The sequence below is a fragment of the Phoenix dactylifera genome, chromosome 1 (assembly GCF_051530095.1).
Source record: "Phoenix dactylifera cultivar Ajwa chromosome 1, Ajwa_hap1_PhDact_Kaust_v1.1, whole genome shotgun sequence".
Classification (NCBI taxonomy): Eukaryota; Viridiplantae; Streptophyta; class Magnoliopsida; order Arecales; family Arecaceae; genus Phoenix; species Phoenix dactylifera.
This window is the reverse complement of record NC_143190.1, coordinates 57,952,713-57,973,069: the sequence shown is the minus strand read 5'-3', so window position 1 is coordinate 57,973,069 and position 20,357 is coordinate 57,952,713. Positions and strand designations below refer to the sequence as shown.

The following is a 20,357-nucleotide window of genomic DNA, read 5'->3' as shown; positions in this document are numbered from 1 at the left end:
TGATGTTTTGAAAACGGCAGTTCGCATGCGAAAACTAATGGAAGCACCGCACCGCAGTTTTCCATTATCCAAGGAAAACTAATGGAGGGGTTACCCAAGGAAGCACTCCGGCACCGCAGTTCGCAGCACTCCGGACCCAAATATCTGTTTTATTATAACATATAAGTAAAAGAAAAGATAAAAAAAATAATAGTTAAACTTGGACTCAGTAAAGATAATAAACCTTTATAACTTAACTGGACAGGTAAGGGAAGCAAGGTTGGTTGTATTGCCGATACAATGCTTGAACTTCTTCTAGCATTGCAACAATGGTGATTCTCATGTATCTATTACACATTTTCACCTTAGGACCAAAGAAAGATTTAACTAATAGTTTCATTGAATAGAAACATTAGGAAAGCGAACTGCCGGTTGCGCTGAATGGTTTGATCTTACGAGGACCTTGGATTGCTAGCGTTATGAGAACCATTCAGCGCAAGATGGCTTGGTCGGGGCGTGGATTGCTAATGTTTTGATGTTTTATTTGGATCCCATCATTTATTTTTGCACAGCAAAGGATAGAGACCGGATCCTTGCGCTGAATGGTCATTGAATAGCAGTTCGCAAATGCAGTTCGCAAATGAGTGACGCAAATGACTCATTTGCCTTTCACTCATTTGCGAACTGCCGCAAATGCTATACTGCCGCAAATGCAGTTCGCAAATGCTATACTGCCGTTTTCAAAACATCAACATCAAAACATCAACATCAACATGTATAGCCTTTCATCGCATGCGAACTGCATCAACAGGGAGGAATCCAAAAACATGAACATCAACATGTATAGCCTTCATCCAAGCCAACAGGGAGGAATCCAAGCCATTATCTTTTTTTGCTAAAATAAAAAAAAATCCAAAAACTAATTGTTACCATCTTTATTTAAACAGACAACGCCATCTTGCTGAATGGTTCTCATAACGCTAGCAATCCAAGGTCCTCCTAATGGAAGCACGGCAGTTTTCCTTGGTAACCCCTCCTCCCTTGTCCCTTCCCTACCTCAGTTCAGCATCCAGACCCTAAAACACAAATCTTTCGACTCTCTTAAACCCAGGAATAGATTTTTATTACCGGGCATATGCATATGTCAGGTCTACTTGAGTCAGTTTAGAGTCTTATTATGGCATCTTTAATCTGTTTCAGTCTCATCTTATTGCCTTGTTATATTCTGATCCGTCTGATTCAATTGATGAGGTTTTTGGTATGCACCACAAACTGAAATTGGAAATCTTTATTTTGATTTAATTTTTTCTCTAGTACTAATGCACTGGACTGTCTCCAAGTTCACAAGGAATCTTCTTGTCAATTGGATTGGATAATTAGATCTGCTTGGATTTATTGTTCCTCTTTATCTTTCTCTCTCCACCACAACACCTGACAGTTGGCTTGTTTTCATCCCTTTGAGGATGTTATTTTTGTTCCAATCTTTGACCGTTGTTAGTGGTTGTGAAGAACTAAAAAGTGCTGTCCAATCTTTTTAGCTCCGTATATATATGTATATTTCACCAATGCATTAGCTCCCTAGTAGATTTGAAAAGATCTTAATAAATCACTATTTATTGGTGGTTAGATAAGGGACCCGGCTGGAACAGGAGTTGTCCAAGCTAGCTAAGTAGTAATCTTAATCAACTTAGAGGCTTTATTGATGCTTTATAGGTTTTCATTTTCGTTGTGCTTAATTAATAAGCAGATTACATTGGAATAATGAGTGCTTCATCTGTAGCTCACAAATTATGTAGCTCTTTTTCTATTTTTTTGGATTTCTTGTTATCTTATGATTTTCCCAGAATCTATTTTTTTATGTGCGTGCATGTTATAGAATTTGTCCGACATTGTTATTGTGCATTTGACTTTACTGTTAACTGCAGAAATGGAATGTAAATGTCGGCCAAAGTTCTTTTAGCATAGTTAATCACACTGCAGCAAAAAAAGATTTCGCCGTGGGCACTGCACCAAAATTTATCGACGGAAAAAAATCTAAATTAGACCGTCGGAATTCTAAAGAACTTTTGGCCTCCGACGACGCTAGTTGACGACGCTTTCTTTCTAATAAATCCCAAACACCTCTCCCCCCACCGCCCCAATAAATCCCTAACCCCTCTCCTCCGAGAGCTGTTCTGGTTCAAGGAACCGGTGGTGACCCGGGCGTCGGTCCTGCGGGGGTTGATCCCCGTGGCCTCCTGCCTCACCGGGAAGGGCGCCGAGGACGTGCTCAACCGGCAGTTCGCCTTCGAGCTGTCGACCAGCCGCGAGACCATGTACTTCGTCGCCGACTCCGAGAAGGAGAAGGAGGAGTGGATCAACTCCATCGGCCGCTCCATCATCCAGCACTCCGGCTCCGTCACCGACTCCGAGGGTTTCTTCTCCTTTCTTTCTTTCTTGGGCGTGCTTCTCTTGATCGTGTTGGCAGGAAGCCACGGGGAATCGATGTATGCGACCTATAGCTTTCTTTCTTCGCGGAGGTCGATACTCATGGGGGAGAAATGCCAGCCGCTGGATTTCTCCGGCGTTATTTACTACGACGCCGATGGGAGAAAGTTGTCGGAGGTGCCCACACCGCGGTCGCCTCTCCGGAGCCCGCTGCCTTCCTTCCTGCATCCCCCCCCCCCCCCCCCCCCCCCCTCTCTCTCTCTCTCTTGTTAAACAATCCCTCCCTCTTTATGGAGTGCTTAGAAGATACATGTCCCATGGTAGTACATCGCAGTGTTTTTTTTATGTATCTCAATTATATTTTCCTCTTTATTATTTTATCCTAATTAAATAGAAGATAACACCCATCTTGATACTCGTGATGGGTGAGGTATGTTATAAAGAGGCTCTCTTAGTGCTGTTCGATAATTCATGCGAAAAATAGTTATAAATTTCTTCTCCTTTCTTGTCCTCTCTTCTCCTTTCTCTGACTGCTATTGTAATTTGGCAGTGCTGGGAATCGATGTATGGGATCTATTCTTGTTGGTTGGGTCTCGATCCTTATAAATTATCATATGCTTCACTCCCTGCTTTGCCTTCTTCTTGTTATGTATTCCTACGATTTATGTGTTCAATTCTTCAGATTTTCTTGTTATTATTAGCAAGTACTTATATTGCATGATCGTTGATAAGATGTGCGAAGCAGATAATTTTTTTGCAGAACTATCCAGCAGAAAATGTGTATACATTTCAAAGAAAAAATTTATTTTTTTAAATAATTATAACGATGCTTTAAAGCGTTGTTATAAAAAATATCAGTTAAAGGCCGACGCATTTAAGCGTCGCTAAAAGCCGACGTTTATAAGCGTCGCTAAAAACGGACCCTTTAGCGACGCTTTTCAAGAGCGTCGACAAATTTTTTTCTACTCTTACATAACCGATGCTTTAGAAAGCGTTGGCAGCAAAATTACCGATGCTTATAAGCATCGGTATAGGTTTTAAAAAGTGCCGGAAAAATCCATTTTTGCTGTAGTGTCAGCTTCTTACAAAGGTGAATTTTCCCAAGTATTACAATTAGCTTCATCAGTTGTATTCTTGAATAGTAACCAAGTGACTGCATTTAAGAGAGACGGTGTTGAGTCCTTAAATAATGTGTTGCTTATTGGAATGACCGATCGGAAGGACCTGCTGGATGAAGCCCTCTTAAGGTCAGTTTCTTGCCTTTGCTGGATTGTATAATTTAGTAGCTTGCATGCAGTACACCTACAATTAACTGCCTAGCTTCTTTTGCAAGAATATGATAAATCGTCAACAAGGATGTTTAATTATCAGGAGTGGTATTAATCAAAATAAGCCACATTGTTGGTTCATGCTGTAATATGTACATATCATATACGTGCATACATATATATACAGAAGATGCATTGATCACAAATATTTATGGAAGCTAGAGAAATTCGATGGATGACCATGATGGAAGCCAGGACATTTCTAGGAGACATACCAATTCCTTGTTTATATTTTTTTTTTCCTTTGCTGTACAAAGAGTTTAACAGGATTTGATTGTTACACATGCTCTGATATATGTTGTAACTGTGGGAGAAGTTGGTGGGTACGACTTTATTCTCAAATGCTTAGTGTGGATAAAGAATTTTCAAATTTTGTTGCTTCTAATTCTTTATGGTCGGTGTGGAAAATATTTACCAGTTCTCTTATCATATTGTTCCCATTCTTTCTTATTGTTGCTTGTACTTTTTCTGTACTGTGAATTTTTTGATGTGTTGTTCCATATGTAGACCTGGACGCCTGGAGGTTCTAACCTCCCTGATGAAAATGGTCGTTTGCAAATTCTTCAAAAACATACAAATATAATGAGAGAAAATTCTTTTCTTGCAGCAAACGTGAACCTTCAAGAGCTTGGTATGTGCTTATACTTTTCCCTTAACTCTTTTATGGTGATGCTTTTTCTTTTTTCATAAAAAATGTTATAGCATGACACTTGATTGGTTGAGACTATTCATGAAGGTGACATTTCGTCAAATTATTAACAGTGTAGGAATTAAATTAAAAGTTGAAACATTATATCATTTCTCATTTACATGTACAAGTGCTTTGGCACATGCATTGATTGAGTCTGGCCATGCAACCATAGGAAATGAAAGGCTTTGCAGATGTGGATATGTATCACTGCCCCCTTGAACATGAAAATTTTTTATGCTAGTGTTTTGGCACAGGCAATCAAAAGATTTGAGAGAAAGGAGTTTGCCCATATGGCCGCCGCCATCCTTGCACGCGTGCGCATGCAAGCACGGTAGAAGACACGGAGCATTTCTCGTTTACATATACAACATATGCTAGTGTTTTGGCACATCATGGTAGATTCAAGTGAAAGGAGCCTGCCGATGCAAGAAAACAAAGGGAAAGACTGCACATGTAAATATGTATTCGCCGCCTCCCCCTCTTGCCCCCCCCCCCCACCCCCCACCCCCCCAGATAAAAAAGAAAAAGAAAAAGAAAGATCAGGAAACTCAGAAGGCTTCTGCCTTACCCCTTCTCTTGGGAAGCTTGTAGCCCAATTAATACGAGATGCTGTGTCTTGAGTCCTGCAGACAGTAGACTGTGTATGCTGGACTGTTTTGGTTTTAAATATATAGCACACATTATATTTTATCTTGTATGAAGTCCAGCTACAGAGAAATCTCATCCACAGAATTGGCAGTCTAAACAAAACCTTTAGCATTAAAAATATTAGATTACATATTCTACCCAGCTTTGTCCTTGCATTAAAATATTATTGGCGCAATGCAACTCTGTTGATGAAATCACGTGGCATTATAAAAGTGAAAAATGTTCCTAGCAACATTGCGTTGTAGATGTAATAGGGGCATGGACTGCATGGGGCAGGCAGGCATGTTCGTGGGCATGGGCACGGGAGTGTGTAGACACTCACATACAATGTCGGCAGAACCGGTACTGGGCACCATACCGGTTCTCCGGCGGGACGAGTCGGTACGGACCTGCATCATGCCGTGCCGTGCCGGGTGTTGGAGGGTGGCTTTCGGCCCCAAGCCACCACACCAAGTCTTTGCCCTTTTGCTCCTTGCGGATGCCTTGAGAATGTAGAATAATGGGCCAAACGGGTAACGCCGATGAGTGTCAAGCTTATGCCGTAGTGTGCCAAGCTTCTAAGTGACCGTGGGAATCAAGGCAAGGGGAAGGTCTATTGGCTGCAGCTTGATCCGACCCTTGTCTTGAGAAGAAAATAATCAAACACAAGATGTATGTAGAGGAACGCTTGATTGATTCTATTCCCGAAAGTTGATTACAAGAACAATCTAACAAGAACTGTGATTGGCTTTTACTAGTCCAAGTCTTGGACAAACCCCAAGACCGAATACAAAGAGACAAAATTCCTCCCAAGCCTCTCGGCCGAAAATACAAGTGGTGAATACCAGGTTCTAAGATGTCTAAAAAGGCATGGCTTCATAGGACCTTGGCATGGCCAAGGCCTAGGTGGCGTATGGTACAAGGCTGCAGCCTTAGCATGGTTGCTGCAGGTCTTTGGTCTGGCTGGCGGCATGGCAGGGCATGGCCTGGTTGGCTGGGCAGGTTGCCGGGCGTGGTTGAGGTTGTTGGGGCGCTGTTTCAGGATGGCTGGGGCGGCTGGGGCAGGCGCTGGGATGTGTCAGAGTGCGGTTGGGAACTGTTGGCCGAGCTTGTCTTGGCCGAGCCCGTCCTGGCCGAGCTCCTCTTGGCCGACTGAAGGGACGTGGCCAAGGCCCTCCAAGCAAAGTAGTTGGCCTTGGCTTGATACTCTGTTGGTCTCTTTATGGCCCGATGTCCTTCTTGATTGGCGGCGCTTGCGGAGGTCCTCAACATTCTTCCTCTCTTGAAGAATATCCTTGTCCTCAAGGATGAAGTGTGGATACCGCCGGATCATCTCATCATAGTCCTCCCAAGTGGCTTCTTCTCTTGGCATTCCTTCCCATTGGATCAAAACTTACCATTCTTTTATTCTTTCCCTTTCTTTCCTCCATATGCGGTATTTGATAGCCTCCTTGGGTTGTAGCAACAATCTTCTCTCTTTATCAATGATGGGTAAGTCTTGTTTGATTAGTGAAGGGTCACCCACTACTTTCTTAAGTGATGACACATGAAAGACCGGATGCAATAGAGAGGTGTTTGGAAGATCCAACCGATATGCTACCTCTCTAATTTTCTCTAATACCTTGAAAGGCCCATAGAACCTTTGGGCAAGCTTGTAGCTGAAATTCTTTTTGAGAGACTTTTGGGTGTAAGGTTTTAGCTTCAAGTATACCATCTCACTCGGGATGAAGGCCACTTCCCTTCGGTTTCTATCATGGTATCTCTTCATCTTTTCTTGTGCCTTCTTATGCTCTCTCTTGACATTATTTAGGACCTCATCTCTTGCCACCAATTCTTGCTCAACCTCCTCATTTCTTGCCGTGCCCTTCACATAATGGTGTAGACCTGGGGGAGGCCTTCCATAGACTGGCTTAAATGGGCTCCTTTTGATGAATGCTTGATAAGTTGTGTTGTACCAATATTCCGCCCATGCAAAAAAGTTCTTCCACTCGGTTTGTTGGTCATGATAAAAGCACCTCAAATATTGCTCAAGGATCCTATTTACCACCTCAATTTGTCTATCCGTTTGTGGGTGATAGGATGAACTTGCTTTCAATGTGCTTCCTTGTAGAGTAAACAATTCCTTCCAAAAGGTACTCGTGAAGACCCTATCTCGATCGGAGACAATGCTCTTTGGAAGCCCATGCAACTTCACGATTGTCTCCACAAATGTCATAGCTATAGACTTGGCCGAGTAAGGATGCTTGATAGGAATGAAGTGAGCATACTTACTTAGCCGGTCCACCACTACAAAGATGACCTCATATCCCTTGCTTGCGGGTAGCCCCTCCATGAAATCCATGGAAATATCTTCCCAAATCAAGCTTGGGATAGGTAGTGGTTGAAGGAGTCCTATTGGTGCCCTTGGGTCATACTTGATCTTTTGACATGTTGTGCATCCGGCCACCAAGGCTTTAACTTCGGTTTTGAGCCCCTCCCAATAGAAGAAGTGCTTGATCAGGATGTAAGTGCGAAAACAACCCGAGTGTCCGCCCTCCTTGCTATTGTGAAAGTGATCAAGTATGTTCTTTCTTAGGTTGGGGACATTAGGCATATAAACATACTCTTTGTAGAAGATGAGCCCCTCCCTAAGCTTGAAGTTAGCCCCTCCTTTGGATGAAGCTTCAATCTTCTCCATGATCTCCTTGGCTCGAGCATCAAGCTTGTTGGCCTCCTTGATTTGATCCCATATTTGCCATTCAACACCACTAATGGCCATAGACATAGGCTCCTCTCCTTCGGCCGCCCAAAGCATTGGGCTCCCCTCCTTTCTTGACAATGCATCCGCCACTTTGTTCTCCTTCTCCGATTGGTAGACAATATCATACTCAAAGCCAAGCAATTTGATTAAGAACTTTTGTTGCTCCGGGTTTACAATCTTTTGCTTCAAGAGATGCTTTAGTGCTTGTTGATCGGTGACGATTGTGAACTTTTTGCCAAGCAAGTAAAGCCTCCATACCTTGACGGCATGCACCACGGCTAGAGATTTCCTAGCATAAGTTCTCCAAGCCTTCTTCATGGGTCCCAAGGCTTTGGAAATGAATGCTAGAGGCCTCTTTTGTTGCACCAAAACAGCCTCGATGCCATCTCCACTTGCATCGGTGTAGACTTCAAAGGGAATGGAGAAGTCCGGAAGTGCTAGGACCGGTGTTTGAGTCATGGCCCTCTTCAAGTTGTCAAATGCTTCTCTTGACTCCGGTGTTCATTCAAATTCATCTTTCTTCAACATGGAGGTTAAAGGTTTGGCAATCAATCCATAGTTCTTCACAAACCTCCGATAGTAGCCGGTTAGTCCCAAGAAACTTCTTAGAGCCGAAATGTTCTTGGGTAGAGGCCAATCCACCATAGCCTCAATTTTTCTTTGGTCCACCTTCACACCTCCTGAAATGATGTGCCCCAAGTACTCTAACTCCGGTTGAGCAAACACACATTTGGAAGGCTTGATGTAGAAGTGGTGTTTCTCCAAGATGGATAACACAACTTTCAAGTGCTTTGTGTGCTCTTACATTGATCGGGAGTATACCAAGATATCATCAAAGAAGACCAACATAAATTTTCTCAAGTAAGGCCGGAATACCGCATTCATTGTAGCTTGAAATGTGGAGGCAGCATTGCGAAGTCTAAACGGCATGACAAGATACTCATAGTGCCCCGAATGTGTCTGAAATGCCGTCTTGTGAATGCCTTCTTCCTTCATCCGAATTTGATGGTATCTCGCCTTTAAGTCAAACTTGGTGAAGACCGTTGCACCATGTAGCTCATCAAGCATTTCATCCATTGTAGGAATGGAGAATCTATCCTTAATGGTTGCTTCGTTCAAGGCTCGGTAGTTGGTGCAAAATCTCCAAGTGCCATCCTTCTCCTTCACAAGTAGAACCGGAGATAAGAATGGACTAGTGCTATATCGGATCAATCCTTACTTCAACATCTCTTCTACTTGTCTTTCTATCTCTTCTTTTTGAAAGTGGGCATACCGATAGGGTGGAACATTCACCGGTGTAGCTTCATTCTTCAACCGAATAGGATGATCAAAACTTCTTGGAGGTGGGAGAGATATAGGTACCTTCATGACATCCTTGTGAGCCTCCAACAAGCTTCGGATCTTTGGAGGGATGCCCTCCAACTCATCTTTCTTCTTGCCCCCTTCATGGTGTTGGCCGGTCATCATAATAGCAAAGCAAGAAGCCCCTCCTTTGCATAGCTTCTCAATCATGTTGGCTTCACAAGACCGCACCTCCTTGTTGCTCATGGCAATCCATTTCTTCTTTTGGCCGCCTATCTTGAACTCCATGGTCATGATGCTATAGTCGGTTAGCACCTTGCCCAAGCCTTTGAGCCATGCATTGCCCAACACCATATCCAAGCCGACTAGTTGGAGAACATGCAAATCGGCTTTGATTCTTACTCCTTGGATATTCATGCAAATGTCCCTCACAACTTCTTCACACTTGAGTTTTTCTCCACTAGCCACCTTGACTTCAAAGGGCTCCATGGCCGCCCCTCTCAAACCAACCTTCTTCACGATGCCAGAGTTGATGAAATTGTGGGAAGATCCACTATCCACCAACAAGGAGACTTCATGTTTGCCCACTCATGCCATCAAGCGCATGGTGGACGGTCTTTGCACCCCCGACATAGCATGCAAAGATAGCTCGGCCTCCCCCTTATCCGGGCTAAGATCAGCCCCATTCTCTTGCTCCTCTTCATCTTCCTCCTTCGAACCACCCGAAGTAGCTTCCTCCTCCTCGGAGCCCACATCACGGAAGAAGGCTTGGCCGGTTTTGCATTGATGGCCCAGCTCCACTTGTCACCTCATTTGAAGCATATTCCCTTCTTGACGTAATCTTGGAGCTCATCTTTAGAAAGCTTCTTAACTTGTTGAGGCCGCTCCTTGTTGTTTCTTCTAAGTTCTTCTTTTTCCTTTAAAGGCCCCTTTGGTGGTAATGATGTAGAGGCCCTGGTGTTGAAGCTTTCCTTGGACATACGCCTCTCCCCACCATAGCTTTGGTCCAAGATCTCGGCCATTCTCATAGCTTCTTGAAGTTTTGCCGGTTGCTTTAGCTTCAACTCTTTGGCAAGCCAAGGCTTCAAGCCATCAAGAAAAGTGCCCTATAATGCTTCTTCGGACCACCCGTTCACCATAGTTTGGAATAGCTGAACTCATCAATGTAGGCTTGCACCTTTCCTTCTTGCTTCAATTTGACTAGTTGGCCATGATGATTCACAACGGGTGAAGGCCCCAATTGTGACATAAACTCCTTCACGAAAGCCGTCCAACCAAGTCTCTTTCCATCTTTAATATAGAGGTCTCGGATCCATCTCCATCACCGGCTAGCTCTTCTCTCAAGATGGAAGCTAGCAAGTGTAACCCGATCCCTCCTTGGAACTTCATATACATTGAAATATTGTTCCGCCTTATCCATCCACTCAAAGGGATCTCCTCCAAACTTGAAAAAATCAATTTTTGGTTTTTTCATCCGTTTGTCTTGTTGTCTTGGGCCCCTAGCCTCATCTTCACCATAGTCTTCATCTCTCCTTCGCCCCTCCATGAAGTTCCTCCGGCCAATAGGCGTTTGGTCATGGAATGGCTATTCTTCGGGTTCACTCTCCCCCTCACTATGGCTAGGTCCCTTACCTTCCATCCACCTCTCTACCTCTATTCCCCGGGCTTCAATTCTTCGTCCTCTCCTCCGAGGTCTCCGGTAGTCTAACTCCTCTAAACGGTTAGCCCGTAAGCTTCCCGCTTCACTTCCTCTCTCATCCCTTCCATGGCCCCGCCGTGAGGCGTGCGACCAAGGCTCCTTCTCATTAGATCTTTTATACTCTCGTTCTCTTTCTTTTTCTCCAACTCTTCTCTCCAACCTCTCCAAATGAGCATTCATTTTCCTCCTCATGTTGGCTAGAGTTGTAGACAAATTTTCAAGAGCTCGGCTTAGGTGAGCCGAACTCCCCTCCAAGGCCTCTAGCCGAGCATGATGAGAGTTTGAATTTGCTCCCGACTCCATTGCTTCTCTCCCAACAAATACACTCCAATCCTCCTTTGGCCGTCACCCAAGGGATGGACCGACCCTCCTTCTTTTATATAGATTGAAAGATACACCACTCAATCGCCTCTGATTACAACAAAAGTTTATAACAAAATAAATCTCACAACCCAAGAAAAATGTTTTGTTGCTCTACTTGCTCCCTACCCGATGTAGTTGGGAAAAGGGCACGAGGTACTACCATTAGCCTTCCTCTTGTGCCGTCCCTCATATGTCCTAACATCGAATAGTTGGGTCAAATAGTGCCGGGTACTACCATTAGCCTTCCCGTTGGCACTATCCCTAGGATGAGCAATATAGAGAAAGCAATCCGTTCCCTTTACAAGAAAAATGTTCTCACACCCTTTACAAGATTTGCTTGTTCCTGAGTCATGTCTATGATTCCAGGGGGAACAATTAGGCCCTTTTTTGTTCCTTTAACCTTTTCTGCATGGGCAAATATATGTTCACCCATGAGATATCTCAACCAGGAATAAGAAATTTCAGCCAAGAAAAACAAAAATGGTTGTTCCAAGAGAATTGCTATCTCCATTCGACATTTTCTTGTTCTCAAATCAAACACAGCCTCCACAAGCACATAGCCATCCAGACTTCATGTTTAGGCAGTTGTCACCCTTGCACTCTGACTACTTTGTGACAAGAGAAAGCAGCTGGTATCTAATTTAAATGGGAAGAAAAGAACATGAAGCTTAGAGTTTGAATTTTTCATCCTAGAGATGCCATAAAGTTATAATTGTCGGTATTTTCTCAATTTTTCAAGTGAAAGAATAAATGGATGAGGATTTTCTCAATTTCTAGCATTAAAGGTATGACGTGAAAGTGGAAGCATGTTACTTGGGTGTTATTTGTGCAACTAGTTGCCAGTGATCCTTAAGAGTTAGCTTCTAAAGATGGTTAACCATACCATGCTTTTGAGGCAGTGAAGAAAGTGCATGTAAATAATATGTGACATTATTAGTTAGCGTGATAAGGTGTGTGTGTGTGTGTGTTAAATACAAAGGCAAGAGGAATAAAAAGACAAGCATTTCATGCATATCTCCATTTCTCCAACTCCAAACTCCTTAAACTGACATGGTAACACTTCCACTGCCATAGAACGACTTGTACCTTCATATTTGTGGACTGTTGTTGATAAGTCAATGACACTTTTAGTTTTGTTAAAATTGTGCTTTGATGGTCCAGATACTTCAAATTTATATAATTTGTCACTTGGAATAGTATAAGTTGAAGTGTCTCGCTTGCATTCTTGCATCCATAAACAAGGCAGAACAAAAAGTTCTGTGCCAAGGAGTTTCATCACTTGAGGTGGAGTTTTGAGCTTTCTTGGAATACTTTCTAGCATGAAATTCTAACTATAAGGTGTCAAGGGGTTTCTTTCATCTGATGCTGTGCCATAATGTCTGTTTTTTTTTTTTTTGAAAAAATTCCTACAGTTGAAGTGTCCGGGTAGCAGATAATACCATAGGAGTAACAGGCTAAGATTTCCATGAGGTTTTGGCAACAGGAAACCTATGAAGCCTTGTTTGAAGTTGCCAGAACTCTGGATATCAGAAAAAATGACTGGTGTTTGGAACAAAGGGAAAATCATACTCATCAATCTAACAATGAAAGTTTTTCCTGGATATAATGATGTTTTATTGTGTTTTTCACTTAGTTACTGGAAGTAGGTGCGGATGCGGGTGCGGATTCAGGTGCAAGGATGGGGAATCTAGTAACTGGAAAGTTGGTTGAGCTGAGTTCTTGAGGAGATTCTGAAGTGTGTATTTCACCTTAAGTGGAAGTTTCCTGCTACTAAGGTTTTTCGATATGCCAAGGCTTGCATGCTCCCAGTTCTTTTTCTTTGCCTTTGTTGTCAGGGTGGTAAGGCTATGGCATTAGGCTTGGTTGGTCTTAATAGATGAACAGGTGGCTGTTGATATTTCACACATTTGATCATAGTAGACTTATGAGACAAAATATCTGTAGTGAAGGTATGCTTGATGAGTAGGGTAGTGGCAGTGGCTGTTTTGGTGTCTCTGCTACCTTTCTCACTTCATTGAGCAACCTTAAAAGCTAAATGTATATTTTGTACTTGATGGGCATTTTTTTGACCACAATGGAAATATGTGCTAGCACTAACTTGAGGTTCAAACATTTTGACACTAATTGCACTATATTTTCCATACTATATTCCTATATGAAATGCAAAATTTTAGTTGCAATTCCCATCCTACAACTTTGCAAAAAACCGAAGGCATGCACTTGCAAATGACTTGCTCTCAGCGTAGGGATGATTAAATGTAGTGAAGCATATGTCAGATTTTGTGGATGTAAAATGAAGTTATATGTAATAAGGGTTTGTGATTACCAAAGTGCTTATCCATATCTTGATGCAGCTGCACGTACGAAGAACTACAGCGGAGCTGAACTGGAAGGTGTTGTCAAAAGTGCAGCCTCATTTGCCTTGAATCGGCAAATAAGCATGGATGATCTTACTAAACCTTTAGATGAGGAGAGTATAAAAGTTACAATGGATGATTTTTTGTATGCTATGCAAGAAGTTGTCCCTGCATTTGGTGCATCCACAGATGATCTCGAACGATGCAGGTATTGTCAAGTTATTAGTATCAATAAATTTTACGTCAATAAAGTGCTGCTAAATTTACTTTTTGCATCAGAATCCAAACTGGATATATATGTTGTCTTAGCGTACTAATTTTTTTTGAAGATGTGGAAGTAAATTAAATGAGTTTTCCAACACATTTTCTATGCGACAAGGTTGACAGTCTAAACATACTATTTGTTTCAAGAAACATGTGCTCAAAACTAGTTGCATGAAGCTTGCTTCGTAGTTCAAATGTAATGTTTTTGATCATTTTGTTCCACAGCCAGTGTAAACAGTTATAAGGTATATTCATAGGTGATCTTTTGATATCATTAAAGTCTGAACTGGAAAGTCTGTTTTACCATGTCTTCCAATCATCAGTCTTAGACTAGGTTTGGGGTGTTCAGTTAGCTACAAAAATACAGGATATCAAGTTATGAGACATCCCTATCATTTCAATGTTTGTGTTCGTGCATGGTTATGAGAAGTGTATCTCTGTCATGTTTTTGGGACATATCATTCTATTTTGAACCATAAATGGCATACAGGCTTAATGGTGTGGTTGACTGTGGTGAGAGGCATAAGCACATCTATCAAAGAGCTATGCTTCTTGTGGAGGAACTTAAAGTAAGCAAGGGCAGCCCACTTGTTACTTGCCTTCTGGAAGGTCCAAGCGGCAGGTAGCTTATCATGTACCTGTTCACCTCTCTTTGTTGCAGTGTGTATGTTATCTGATGAAGTTTCTATTGTTAGTGGTAAGACAGCAATGGCAGCTACGATTGGCATTGACAGTGATTTCCCGTATGTCAAGATAGTAAGCATCTTCTCATTTTTCTAAGGATCATCCACTCTTTTGAGGTTCTTTGTTCCTAATGATATGACACCTTGTTGTGACTATAGATCTCAGCAGAAACAATGATTGGTCTCAGTGAGAGCAGTAAATGTGCACAAATTGTTACGGTTTGTTTGTAATTGAATTAGCTTATTTAATTTTGTATATGTTAAAAGGAAATCTGGAAAAGTTTCTTGCTGTTTGCAACTGAGCTAGCTAATAAGTTGACGTCTTAATGGTCTTTTCCTTCCTGTGTACTAGACTGATTCGTATTCTTTTACGATATAGGTATTTGAGGATGCTTACAAATCTCAATTAAGCATCATAATTCTGGATGACATTGAAAGGTAACTCCTAACTTATGTAACTATTGTGCTTTGCTAAAGTTACTGGAGAGAGAGAATAGTCAGCCCCTTAATATCATTTATATACAAAATGCAAATTGCACGAAATATAATTGGTTGCCCACCTCTAAACATGGTAAGGAAAGTGCCCTTGCCCTCTAGGATAGTTCTCTCGTGTTCTGTGAGAATTAAATACTATGCATATTTACACTATGCTATTTCCTGATTATTCTTTATGCGTGACATTTCCACATATTCTACACTTCAGGTTATTGGAGTATGTTGCTATAGGGCCACGCTTCTCAAATTTGATTTCACAAACATTATTGGTCCTCGTGAAACGACTTCCTCCAAAGGTTCTTATTTCTTCCATTTCCTTCTGCTCATTCCTTCTAAAACGGTTTGTGCAAAAGCTTATCAAATCAAGAAAAGAATTATGAGATCAAATATACCTGAGCTTTTACGAGTCATACTTGCATATATCCAGCATCATGGAACAATGATGTTAAAAATTTGTGAGTTTTCTTAAAAAGTTTTTTGGCCAGAATTTTCTGAGTCTTTCATTTGCCTGTTGACATTAACAGTTCTTATTCTGTAAACTGCAAATAGGGCTAGCTGCATAGATCTTAACATGACGAATATGTTATATCCTCTTGCAGGGTAAGAACATGCTGGTAATTGGAACAACAAGTGAGGTGGGCTTTCTGGAGTCTCCTGGCTTATGTGATGCATTCTCTGTCACATACCATGTTCCAACTCTAGACAAGGCAGATGCCAAAAAGGTAGAGGAATATGGGAAGGAAGTTTTTTGTTGAAAACAAAAATGGAAATGATCGGTGGATATATAATGATAAATGTAAAGTTAAACTGCTGTCAGGACATTATGCATGTCGGTAAGGGCCTGTTTGATATTGCTTTTGTTTTCTAGTTTTGTTTTCAAAAATCCAAGAAGAAAATTGAACTAGCTTGGACAAAAAAATCTATGATATGACCCTTTTGTTTTTTAAATCTTTTTTGCAAAACCTGTGGAGGTTTTCTCAGCAGCATATTGCCTTGTGTTCATGCGCATCTGCTTAGCGGCCAGAGATTTTAAATTTGAATCTTGGGTGGTGCATCAAAAGCAAGGAATGGCAGAAGTTCTGCATAAATGCTATCTCCAATATCAATCTCCTTCTGGTATCACGTATTTGCAGGGAAACAAAAACAGAACATGATAACAATACCAAACAGGCCCTAAAATCACATGTTTATCGCTTTGTCTCTAGAAACTTAGTTGAAGTCTAACTATATCATAGGTGAGTGACAACACCAGATATCTTGCTAGCTGGTATTGGTACATCTTATAAAACAACTTAGATAACTATTCTGTAAATGCAGCATGCTTGATTACCATTCTTCTTATTGATCTTGAAGGTGGTTGCCAAGGTTGGGCTTCCATGACCTTTGAGATTTTGTTTTCCATGATGTGGAGGGTGATTTGCTACAGTCAACTATTGTGTTTTCATATATATACAAAAATGCATGTTAGTTCTATTTTCAGGATTGCATATGAATGTGCATGCATAAAGTCAAGATGGCATGCACAAGCTAGAGTTCTAATATTACATGAGTTGGCAGCATTATAGATGTAACATTCGACCTTGAGAAATTTTGTTAGATTGACATTGTCTTGCAATTGTGCAGTTATTAGTGCAGTTCTTTGAAATTTGTGGCCACAATTTGCTCGGTAAGTTTAGCTCATGAAATCTCCTTTCTGCAGGTTTTGAAAGGGCTTAATGTATTTGCTGAAGATGATATTGATTTAGCGGCTGAAGCATTGCATGATGTAAGCTCGATTTCTCTAATTCTCCTGCCAACCCACCTATTTAACACGCTCATCAATGAGAACTACAAGAAAAAAGTAAACTGTGATTAGATTTCATGTTGGTTTGCTCCTTAATATATTCTAGTTGAGCGATAATAAATAATGAGACTTTGTTTTTGAGCAACTTGTTTGTTGTTCAGTATTATGAACACTCATAATCCCACTTGGATCATGTTCGCATTGCTTGTCGAGTCTGAACCATCTAAAGCATAAAGTCACTTCTGTAGATGCTGAACCCTTATGGTCACCTTGTTAAATGCAATGGCCCCACAGAGCCTTAACATAGATAAACTGTTACATTGATTGAAGCTGAGAATAACATCAACCTGTAGGAATGTAGATGTCGTAGTTGGTTCTTATGTTCTTTGGGATGTTTTCAGATGCCCTTGAAGAAGTTGTATATGCTTGTGGAGATGGCTGCACAAGGATCCACGGGAGGAAGTGCAGAGGCTATTTACCTTGGAAAAGAGAAGATTAGCCTAAATCATTTCTATGCTATCTTGGGTGACATTGTGTCCATCCGACACTGAGTTTTTATATATTACTCTGACATCAGATAAGTAGGTATGATTTTTGTGGATTCTTTTTTTCTTGTTCTTTGTCATGTTTTTGACACTCAGATAATTTTTTTGTTTCTCCAGTTTTTTGTCCCGATGAGGGTGGTTGTTCCTTGTTATTCTTTTCTGCTGAATAGGTCTGAGCTTAAATCACTATAGTAGACGAGCTCTGATAATATTTCGGTATTGAGTGTTCTGGTGATACATTTTCCTTTATACTCTTTTGGTAAGAAGAACCAGTTTGCAGCACTGATATGTACTCAAAGTGCAAAGTTAATTGGAATTAGCGTTGCTTTCATATCATTGTCGTGACTCGTGACAGTTACATTATGTTGCAATGGCCATTGTTTATATCAATATAATTTTGTGTGGTGGCAGAATTAGTTGGGCTTGTTTCACATATAGGGTTTACCAATGTCCTTGTGTAATGACTCCATTTTTGTTTGGTAAATTCTAGGAGTTTTTGATTCCAGGTGGGTTCTGGATTATATTTTCTAGCAATTAAAATGTGTAGTGAGTAGACTTTCTTTCGAATTATTATCATGACAGTCGCATTCTGCTACAATGGATATTGTCATTTATGCCAATATAATTTCATAGAGTGGCAGAATTAGTTAATTGAATTTTTAATCTTGGACATGAGCTGGACTTGTGTCACATATTGGGTTTACTAATGTCCTTGTTTGATGACTCCATTCATGTTCGGTAAATTCCAAGAGTTTTGATTCCACGTAGGTTCTGGGGTTGCATACTCTAGCAATTATAATATATAGCTTGTGTGGAGGTGGAACCCAGGAAAGTGGAAGAGGTTTCATTTTAAAAGAAATATAATCCTTTTTCCAGAAAAAGAAATATAATCCAAGTTATGACATAATGCAGATTAAACAGTGATTCAGATATTTTGATTTTTATTTTGATTTTTTTTTCTTATAGTTTGTATTAATCCGGAATAAAAAAGCTTGGTCAAGCATGATTGTTGGTGGTGGCACTGAAGGCTAGTTAACCTAGCCCCATAGAATCTAGTGAAGCTTGGATCACAAAATTGAGTCCTGGTGGGTAAAATTTGGATACAATCATATAGCCCAATAAATAGCTTCATAATATTTACATGCATAATCATTATCATACAAAACTTTATCATAGCCTAATGAATGGGTCGGTTTTGGGTCAAATCCACGTTGCATCTGATCCGAACTCAATAGGACTTCAGTTGCAATGCAGATTCAGGTTTATCAAAATAAGTATGACCTGAGCTTTCACCTGGACCTGATTAAGAACGGATTCAGATTCAAGTAATTTTTAAGGTTTAATGTATATGATTTAGTAGGCTTTCTAGTCAAGGGTCCCCCACTCTCAAAACTAGGTCTCTTATCATGATAGTTTTCCATATATAACATGTTACGTATTTGTGACAAATTGCAGTTGAAAAGAAGTACGATGTAGAAAATGAATGATTATTTTTAAAAATTATAATCAATTTAAAATATATATTTTTTCATTTATGTTATTTGTTTAAAAATAAATCAAAATTTAAGTGTCATTGTGATCTGGGAAAGTGCATGTGTTAGAAAAAGCACTAGACGCGGTGAAAATCAATTAACGCAACCATGTGGCTAATCCTCTTTATATTCCTAAATTTTTATATACTACATATATATAGTATGTGTACATATTTGAATTATCAGGCTTCCGGATTTGGACATATCTATATCCCAATCCAATAAAACTGGATTTGTAAATATTAAATTTGACTATGATACAGTAAGGTTGCCGAAATTTTTTATTGGATCTATATCTGCTTCTTGTCGGGTTGAAGGTTTTTGGGTACCATTTACATCCTGATACTATCTAATGGAATTAAACTTAAAACAGTCATATTTAAGATGAGAGCTAATGGTAAAATCTCAGGGTTTTTCTAGATTTTTAAATATCTTATTATAAATTGGAAGCCAATGAGAATAAAATCCAAACTTGATTCCAGATCCTATTAACTTATCACATCCAACTTGGTTGCAGCCCACAAGATTGGCTTCGATTGAAGAGTAGTCTGTGTGTGGTGTGACCTTTTATCCGTGTTTTAAAACTTGAAAGGTAGACCCAGCTTTTATATTTAGGAACCTGTAAAGTTTCTAGAACTGTTATATATTTGACATTTGGATGGTCAATTACCTTGTTAAGGTGATGTTTTTCTAGCATCCAAAGAACCGGGAGCATCTCCGACAATATACTGATAGCACAAGAGTTCATGTTCGATATGGAGAGGGCCCCGATGAGGAGGAGCTTGATGGGGGTCAAGTTTGATATGGAGAGGGCCTGTGATAGGATGCGGTGGGACTTTGTGCATCAGTCTCTGCAGGTGTTTGGTTTTCCGGAGACATGGATTCAGTGGATTATGGGTTGTGTCAGGGCTCTTTCTTTTGCCATCCTGGTAAATGGCACACCTTCCTGTTTCTTTGTGTCGTCAGGAGGATTGAGGCAGGGATGCCCGCTTTCCCCCTTTTGTTTGTTATCTGTGCGGATGTTTTATCCAGATCCTTGTATCAGGTTGTACTTACTCAGGAGTTGGAGGCTTACAGGCCAGTGGTGGGTGCGGATGATTGTTTGCTATTAGCCCCGTCGGCTCGACAAGATGCCCGGGTTCTTGGTAGGGTTCTATGGGACTACTGTGCTATGTCGGGTCAACGAGTTAACTTATCGAAATCTGCAGTTTGCTTTAGCCCGTCGACCAGACAAGAGGAGAAGAACTCTATCATGGAGATTTTGGGGGTGGCCGAGCAGTAGAGTTGGGCAACGGGCCGTGCCGGGCCGGCCCAGCCCAGGCCCCCCGGGCCCAAAGACTAAACGGGCCGTGCCTGGCACGGCCCGTCCAGCACGGAAGGCCAGCCCGGCCCGGCCCCAGGCCTCTCTATTGGTGGGCCGGGCCGAGCACGGCACGCCACGGGCCGTGCCAGGCACGGCCCGTAACGGGCGCAAACGGGCCGTGCCAGGCACGGCCCGCAACGTCTCCAAACGGGCCGTGCCTGGCACGGCCCGTAACGGCT

General features: G+C 41.3%; 1 protein-coding gene across 5 annotated transcripts; it reads left to right on the top strand.

Annotated features, from left to right (window-relative positions):
* Window positions 1–2,047: 2,047 nt before the first annotated feature.
* On the top strand, window positions 2,048–17,614 carry LOC149768783 (vesicle-fusing ATPase-like). Of its 5 annotated transcripts, none has more exons than XM_089926002.1 (12): window positions 2,048–3,653; window positions 4,242–4,365; window positions 13,511–13,721; window positions 14,268–14,399; window positions 14,473–14,533; window positions 14,620–14,679; window positions 14,840–14,898; window positions 15,164–15,251; window positions 15,555–15,677; window positions 16,655–16,720; window positions 17,140–17,319; window positions 17,401–17,614. In XM_089926002.1, the coding sequence occupies exons 2-11, from the start codon at window positions 4,317–4,319 to the stop codon at window positions 17,287–17,289; spliced, it is 999 nt and encodes a 332-aa protein (XP_089782128.1). In that variant the 5' UTR covers window positions 2,048–3,653; window positions 4,242–4,316; the 3' UTR covers window positions 17,290–17,319; window positions 17,401–17,614. The 5 variants fall into 5 exon arrangements, with proteins under 5 accessions (XP_089782128.1, XP_089782127.1, XP_089782125.1 ...); XM_089926001.1 differs by having other exon boundaries at window positions 17,140–17,323; XM_089925999.1 differs by having other exon boundaries at window positions 2,143–2,583.
* Window positions 17,615–20,357: the final 2,743 nt, after the last annotated feature.

Bases quoted from the DNA above. Each gene is read 5' to 3' on its own strand.
- LOC149768783 (XM_089925999.1), top strand. From the start codon at position 2,293: ATGTACTTCGTCGCCGACTCCGAGAAGGAGAAGGAGGAGTGGATCAAC. The intron at 2,584-4,241 runs GTGCCCACACCG...TTCCATATGTAG, and splicing joins ATGGGAGAAAGTTGTCGGAG to ACCTGGACGCCTGGAGGTTC. The intron at 15,252-15,554 runs GTTCTTATTTCT...ATCCTCTTGCAG, and splicing joins TGAAACGACTTCCTCCAAAG to GGTAAGAACATGCTGGTAAT.